Source organism: Peromyscus maniculatus, chromosome 1 (assembly GCF_049852395.1).
Source record: "Peromyscus maniculatus bairdii isolate BWxNUB_F1_BW_parent chromosome 1, HU_Pman_BW_mat_3.1, whole genome shotgun sequence".
Lineage (NCBI taxonomy): Eukaryota > Metazoa > Chordata > Mammalia > Rodentia > Cricetidae > Peromyscus > Peromyscus maniculatus.
Window position 1 is genome coordinate 213,505,127 of NC_134852.1, and position 8,490 is coordinate 213,513,616.

Here is an 8,490-nt window from a genome sequence, read left to right on the forward strand (position 1 = left end):
TGCTCATAGCACTGGTGAGGACACTTACTGAGTGAGCCTCAGTCTCCTGTGCTTCTATTATTAACAAGGGTACAGCAGAATCTGAGTGACATTATAGCAGCTATAATCTTTGCTATGCTCATTTCTTTAAAATAATTCACCAACTTTGGTATTAATAGCACTAACCAGACATTATCTTGAATTTGACCACCACACAGCAAAGTTGAAAACACCTAAGAAATTTATGATCTCGTTTTCTGCCATGAATCCTGGCATATGGTGGGATTAACAAGTGATAAAACCACTGAACATTTAAGCATGAAACTTTAGTGTATAAGAAATATGAGAATATGAAGCACTTTGAGTTCAAATAGTTAATTGTAAGCAACTGTATATTCACAAAAAGATAAAAGTGTGAAAATGTGTTATGCAAGTTTACTTGAGGAAAGCATAAAATGTGAACATTTGGATGTATCATTTCTCAGACAGGAACTGAGACAAAAACTACCATGACCAAAAAAATGACCACTTCATGCCGCTGGCTTTCAGCTTCCAAACTGCCCTCAAATGTCTTTGTCTGTGCAGACTGAGAGTAAGACTAGGCTAGGGCTAGCTATTAGGGAAACAGACTAGAGAAAACACACCATCAAAGAGAAGGGGCAGGTTAAAGACCCTGCAAAAACCAAGAACTATTAGAGTAGGAAAGAAGATACGCTGCTTTGCAGAGAAAGTTCTTGCTCTATAGGGACCCGACTGACACCTTGGAAAACACATGATTCACATCTCCGAATCTAAACTCTAAATTCTAGAGCTTCACAAGTGCTAGATGCACTGCTAGCTACATGTTCAGACACACATGTGCATTTGCAGGTACAAGAGCCGGTCTCTCTCAGATGGAACCTCAGATGGACAGGTGTACATTTAGATGGCCATGAGACATGTGTGGCCTCAGCCATAAGTGGAGGTAAGTGGTTAGAAAAATAATGTGTTTGCCAACCCAGCTGACTCTTGGCTACAATTTCCTCCAGAACCTTGTGTCTTCTTTGCCTGGGATGTAGAGAATAAATGAAGTGGCAAAGAAGAAGAGAGCCCTTGCCATGGGCCTCAACCTGAATACCAGCCCTCTGGGGTTCATGGCAGAGTGTATATATCTCCACATTGCTGAAAAAACCTCACTCTTAAGTTCTTAGAAACTTTTCTGGGGCTGGCTCAGGGATAAAAGAGCCTGACAGCCTGAGTTTGATCCCCAGAGTCCATGTAAAAGCTGGTTACAGTAGTAGCAGCAAGTGTCTGTATCTCAACATGCCCCTATGGAAAGAAGGGAAGGATCTATACACATGCATGCCTATGAACATGTTCTCCCCCAACACACACACACACACACACACACACACACACACACACACACACACACACACACACACACACACACAGAGTAAGTTAAAAGAAAAGGTACTTGACTTCTACATGACTGTTCAGAACCACATTCCCTACAAGGCAGGTCTGGAGACCTTACTGAACACTTGCCCCAACACAACCTGTCCCATTATCAAGAGATAATGAAGAAGCCTATAGAAGTGCATGATAGGAACAGCTTTATCTACAATAAGAAATTCTGATGACTGGATTAAGTTTAAACACTTTAATCAACTATAACAAATCAATTATCATATATAAAAATTCTGACTCATGCATCAGATTACATAAATTATACAACTGTCACATTATACAATGTTTATATACTTTTGTACCTGCAAAAATGTATATGAGTTACTAAGCATTTACTTAAGAAGGTAGGGGTAATACTCTTCGATTATAAATAATGCTTACATCATTCAAACACTTGCTAGGAACATTTGTAGATCTGCAGCATCTTTTTTTATTCCTCACAATACATACAATCTAGAAGCTCCAGAAATTAAAAGGCTCAAATGTACCATTAGGTAACAGATTTCAAGTTCATTGTAAGGGTTGATTTTTTTTTTTTTTGACAGAGAAAAGTAAATGAAATAAAACGTCAACTTTAGTTTAATGCTTGAAGAACTTCTACACATCTTATTAAATACATCAGGAAGCCCTTCATATGCAGATTAATTAGTGAAGGTGCTACCTATTGCATATTAAATACTTCCAAGGACAGCATCTGGATTATTAAAGTTATAGATCTGTGAAAATGGGGGCTTTCGGTATGTGCTGACAGACCCTCTCCAGCACCACTAGGAGCTTGCAGTGCAGTCTTTCCCTCTGTTGGAAAGAGATCAAATGACTGGGCATGCTCACACCTCACCCATACACGAGTGACACCTACTGCACCTTCAGGAAGATGAGCACACAGATGGCAAGGAGTTTACGCCTGCTTCCCTAATCCAAGGTAAGCTGCTTTTATGTTTTAGGGGAAGTAACACTATCCAGGAAAGCAAAAGCTTTAGTGTAACAGTTACTATAGATACTTAGCGTCAGCAAGTCTTCCTTTTTATTTTTCATTTAAGATTCTCCTTGTCAAGAATAAGCACTCACATGGGGTGGGGGTTGGATGCAGCAGGAGTGGGTAGGATGGTAATGGGGACATGAAAAAGCAGGGCTGTCACTAATGAGCTTATTTACTTAGGTTTCCACTCATGAAACCCTTTTAAATACAAGGTGACATTTTCACAGCTGGAAAATTACAACTAGATCTTGATTTACTGCCAAAAGCAACACACGTAGTTATGTATAATCTATGAATGATGCTACATTCATGGGAGGAGAGAAAAACTAGGGTCGATGCAGAACACAGCAGCAAAAGGCAATGCTTCCAACACTTACACCAATGGTCTACACAGCATCTTATATACAAGTCTAAGCAATGACCTTGGTGTTCGAGGAGCGACACTTACGTCTCAGTAGACAGGTGATGTGGTAATACTGTCGCTGAGTTTAGAACTGGGAAGAGACTGGTTGTAAAATACTGTTGTTGTTTCAAGAAATAGTTTAATTATGTAACAGAAGTGTGTTAGCTTAAATCAGGCTTGAGAGAAGTGTTGATTCTGTGATTTTAAAAAATCTTCTTGTCAGTAGAAGTGATTTTGAGCATGTATTTTTAAGCTAAAAGTAGAAATAAAATGTCCTTAAAAATCTATTGTGCATGCACTGTTTACTGAAGCATACATTTTATTTCCACTTCTAAGTTAATAAAAAGGTAAACCACTAGAATATTCTGTGTCACACTTGGAAAATGAACCAATCACCTTCCATACCCTCTTTCCTCAGTGCCCGGCTCCCACTTACACTTAGGCACCACACACGCTGTGTTCACTTGTTCACTTCTAGGTTTATTGTGTTGTCTGATGATGAAAGCATTAAGTTCATGAGTGAACACAACAGTTTACAGAGTGTAAATGGCTACTTTTTATTTGTCTTCGACTTTTGTTTTTAATTTAGGAACAATAATCATTCCTCAGATAAACCTCACTGCCTACAAGACTGCCACTGGACAAAGCTTCATTTCAGATTCTGAAGAGGCAAAGATCAGTTCAGCCTGGCCAGTCACTAAGGGCAGATGAGTACACACACATGGATTCTTATGGAGGCAAAAACTACCATATAACTTAGTCCTCATAAAAGGAGGAAAGGCATTGGAACCATGCTTTTCAGATGAGACTTATGGAAGACTTACTCCCAGGATAGAGTCAGCAGACAGCTCAAGGTCACTCTAGAAAGGACGTACCTGGCTCACGCCTGTCACTGCACCTGCAGACATCCGTCACACACTGAAAACACAGGTCTGGGTTCTTTAAAGAGTCTCAACAATGCCATGATGAAAATATGCTAAGAATTTTAAGAATTTGGTAACATCTAATAAATGTTAATTTTTAAATGGCACCATTTAAAAAATAATATTTACCAAGATCTCACATGGGAAAATCAAATCTACACTAGACTTTGAAGTTTATTACAGAATCACTTTAATTATAAGTAGAAGGAAAATTGATTTTAAAGGCCATTTTTCCTTCTCTATTTTAATTTTAGAAAAGTATCTAAGTTTGTATTTGGGAAAAAATTCACTTCAAAACCCATGTTTTCTAGAAAACCACAGAAACTCAGAAAATACAGGTAACAAGGGATTTTGTGACTAAAAAATATGAAAATCAGCAAAACTATAACCTCTGCTTTCATTTAACTTTCAGTGAAGTCTTACTAGAGATAAATATCAGAAAAATGCAATTCACTACAGGGCTCGAGAATATCCTCAGTATCAGTCTCTGTATGCAGGCAGTCTTTTCATTCTCTATTTAAAAAGTCAATCTGTTTCAGAGTGTTTAGATCTGAAAGGTTAAAATACCAGCAGAAGATCAGCAATATTCTTTTCTCATTGCTTTTCATTTTAAATTTCAGGATAACTTTCTACAAATACTTCCAGCTGATCCACAGAGGGACCACCATTCTATGGAGGCGGGCTTAAATGAAGAGCCCGTAATTGGGTGACAAAACAGTTCCTAAGGGTGGACGTGGGGTGCTCCGTGTTGTGACGCTGGTGAAGGGCTGTTCTCAACACTCACTGCCAGTGAGTTTCTGATTCAGGGCTCAAAGGCAACCATCTGTTCTACTACTAATGAAATTGAAACCAAGCCCTTCATTCCTAGAACTTGCCGTTGCCTTGGGTTATCAGGCAACGGACGACCAGCCCCCATCCCCAGCTCATTTTCAGTATAACTTTGTTGTCTTTGTTCATGATCTACAGTAGAAAAACTGTCCTAGCCTATCTCCTGCTTATACTTCCCATAAACTCAAACACCAGAGCACTGGTTGAAGGAATCTATGCTTCTGCAGAAAGAATAAAGAACCCTAAATTTTGTCATTCCTTGAAAAAACTTGAGATCATCACATTTTGGGGCACAGGACTTTTGGGGAGGGGTGATGTTGGAGGCTGGAGGTGGATGTAGTGAATCCCCTCAAAATCAGGGTTCAAAAAATCAGAAGTGGATTGAAGCAGCTTAGCCACTGGTGGTCCTGGTGACAAGCAGTCCTGGGTGTATACTGCAAAAGCGCATATTAAACTATAAGATTGGTGTCTTAACCTTAGAGGCAACCACTTGTTTTTAAATGTCTTAAAAACACATGTGTATATGAGGTATATGCATGTACTTTATACACAGAGACACTCAAACATACATAGTCATAGATATATGAGGAACCTGGCTTTTTTTTTTAGTAGTGTTTTATAATGAGTAGTGTTCCTGATGCTAAATGTGTCTGGACTGACTTCTAAGAATCCAACAATAGTATCAATTCTGCTTTATGGAATCTATTCCTGAGGAATAACTCATGGGATGTTGAAGATATTTCCAGGCCTATGGCAGACAAGGGTCCAGAACAAGCACCCAAGTGATGCCACAGAACTCTTCACTCATCAGGACATGGCCCGTTCAGAGTCTAGAGTGATTCACTCACTACAAAGGTCACTCTAGATAATACCTGTGAATATGTATAGGACCAACAACACCTTTCCTAATGATGGAGGGGAGGAGGTGAAACCTGACAGCGTGGTCTCCTCCAGTAACACACTCCTCCCTTCCTCCTCATCCCCTCTCACTCTCTTCTCAACTAGGAATACAGTCCCGCTGTCTCCACTAGCTATTGGTGAACTTGCCAGCTTTCCTGGATGGCTCGTAGGGCACTCGCAGGATGCTGGGTGTCTCCTCCATCACCCTGACAAGGAGGTTGTCAATGTAGTCCTCTAGTTCCCGGATGTGGGTGTCCTTCCTCCGAAGAAGTTCTTTGTGCTTCACCAGCTCCTGCAGCACCTCTTCATAGGTCAGACTGCGGTACCCAGCCGTGGCATCGAAAGGATTGTTGTCCTGTAATGAAATGCAGACTTGCTTTAGCAGGCAGGACGCAGGGACAGACATTAAGAGCTACTCAGAATTTCATCTTCTGGTTTTGCTGAGGCTGATAAAGTTTCTTTCCAGCCATAGATAGAAACAGGGTGTCAGTTCTCAGGTGCCAGCTAGTTCCACAAAGAAAAGAGAGCAGACAGACGAAGCCTGATTCAACTCTGCACCGGAAATTCCTTCTTACACTGGAAACAACTTCCAAGTGCAGAGCCTGTCCATGCCAGTGAGGATGAAACCACAACCAGAGGCTGAGGTATGGCTCAGTGGCAGAGTACTTGCTTAGCATGCAGAAGGCCCTAGGTTCCATCCTCAGCATGCTAGAAGGAATGGATGGCACATGCTCTATAATTTCAAACTACAAGTTAGCCAATGTAATGAAAATAGGTTAAAACTAAACATCTGTAGAGATTTAGACAAAGGACTGGCAAGAATCTTTAGAAACTATACATATAGACACTGCCCATACAGACACTGTGTTCACAGAATCATTCCACTAAATTCAGATTCCTACTTCCACCTGGGCTTTTTACTGATGATGGCTGTGAGAAACAGAAATACAAACCTGCTTCTCTAATTTGTTGAAAATGATGAAGGCACCTGGAACTAAACCAATGATCATGGTCCATGGACATAACTTCTATCTTAGCTGATCAGCAAGGTGAGCTTTTTTCCCTGAGTAATGGATTTTTCCATTTCCCATAAACAACATTCATTTGTTTGATGTTGTTTCCATTTTTTTCTCTGTTATCAGGAAGCTCAGAGCTCAGCTACAGCCACATGAATACTATGGTCAGGACAGCTATATGGCCTCTCATCTCACTTATTTATTTAGCTAACAATGTTCTAGTGGCCAAAAAACAAAAAAAATCAAGCAAAAGCATAAACATAATTAAAAGATATCCTTCCTTTAACTTGTTTTATTTTAACAGTGTTGTGACAACAAAATCTGAGGAAAACAACTTGTGAGGATGAAGATGGGCCCTGTAATACTCCCTAGATCCCAATGCCCTGGGATTTAGATCTCCACTGTGTATATATCTTGATACAAAACAGCACATTTTATGCCTTGAAAATACAGTTCTATCCCTAAACCCAGCAATTTAGGATGATTTGCATCACTGTTAGCCAAAACACTTCCATTTTGCTTTAAGAAAATCAACTAAAATATGAAGAAAACTAGTTTTCTTGTTCCTAAGGCTGGACTCAGTCTGTCCAGCAGAGGATGGGTGAAGCCTGGGAAATGCAGAAAGAGGCTTGTTCTCCCATCTTCAGCATCCTCTTTGACTGTTATGTGTCTGGAACTTTTCCATTAAAGCCAAAGCCAGAACTTCACCATATACTCCTACTGTGAGACCCCAGGCAGAAGCTAGAGTGACATCCCAGTCATCGAACGTGCCCCCTTCTCCCCAGATATACACACTTTAGGCTGAGAAGCTTCTCAAATACCCAAGGCCTCAGGGCTCAGATGGTGACAGCCTGCTACACTCTCTAGACAGAAATGGGCAGTGTGATGGGCATGGGCAGTTAGCAAACAGGGCTCAAGATCTAGTGGCCTACCACAGGCCAGAGAGTCAAGACCAGAAAACAAGTAAGAGAGGCTCTGGTGATACCCACTGCACCATCAAGCATGGGCAGTGTCATCCTTGAGGACCTCTAGCATTTTTCCTAAATGAAAAATACCACTGAAGGTTTCTAAGCAGAAATAAATCACTTCTTGGCTTTTCTGCTATGATCAACTGTAAAGCAGAAATATCTTTGAGGCAATGTTCCAGGAAACCAATATGACAACTATGGGTAAGATTGTCTGGGGGAGCAGAGGCTACTTCCAGAGTTATTAAAATACTGAAAACATGAATTTGGATGCTATAAAAACCTTAACCACCTCCATAACGCCATGATAAAATATGCAAAGAATTTTTAACATTTAATAAATGTTCATTTAAAATGGCACCACTTAAAAAAGAATATTTACCAAGATCTCAAACAGGAAAACCAAATCCTTTACTAGATATTGAAGTTTATTATAAACTTACTTTAATCATAAGTCAATAAACATAATATTTAAGAGAAGTGGGTTTCAATTCTGAGAAATACTTTAAACAACTTATTTTATTTTCCCTTAGCAAATAGGAAACTTTCTGAATTAAATTACTTGTGCCCCACCGTTTCAAATGCTGGTCTTATAAGAATAATTCTGAGGTAAGTGCTAGCTGCCTCCTGTCTTGGATCAGCTAAGCCTATAACATAGTGTATTGGTCATCATTTGTTTAGAGGTAATTATAAATTTGTTAATTATATTCTCATAAAATATACATTGTATTATGCATTTTTCTATAGTAAATACAAGACAAATTATAGAGATATTTTTGATTTGTCAGAAATAAGATAATCTTTGTACCTTAGCACAAGTACTAGTGTATAAAAATGAGGCCAGAGTCTCACAGCCCTTATTTGGCGAGTTATCTCCAACCCCTTCCAACTCCAGAATTCTGTTATCTACTGACTAATTTTTTTTCTGAACTTCATTTTAAAATAATAAAGTCCAATTTCTATGATTTTACTTCTCTAACAAAATATTTACTGGAAAATCTGAGAATCATGGGGCCCATGAAATTAAACTAAATGGGCTATGTTACTT

General features: G+C 39.4%; 1 protein-coding gene across 3 annotated transcripts in view; it reads right to left on the minus strand.

Moving 5' to 3' along the window:
* Positions 1–1,606: 1,606 nt before the first annotated feature.
* Rab11fip2 (RAB11 family interacting protein 2) overlaps positions 1,607–8,490 on the minus strand; it is a 38,124-nt gene continuing 31,240 nt past the window's right edge. For 2 of the 3 annotated variants that reach the window (XM_015997198.3, XM_006978463.4), the window contains one exon: positions 1,607–5,816. In XM_015997198.3, the coding sequence (XP_015852684.1) occupies positions 5,589–5,816 (228 nt within the window). In that variant the 3' untranslated portion in view covers positions 1,607–5,588. The remainder of the gene's footprint in view (positions 5,817–8,490) is intronic. The other variant, XM_076563407.1, reaches the window with a different exon arrangement.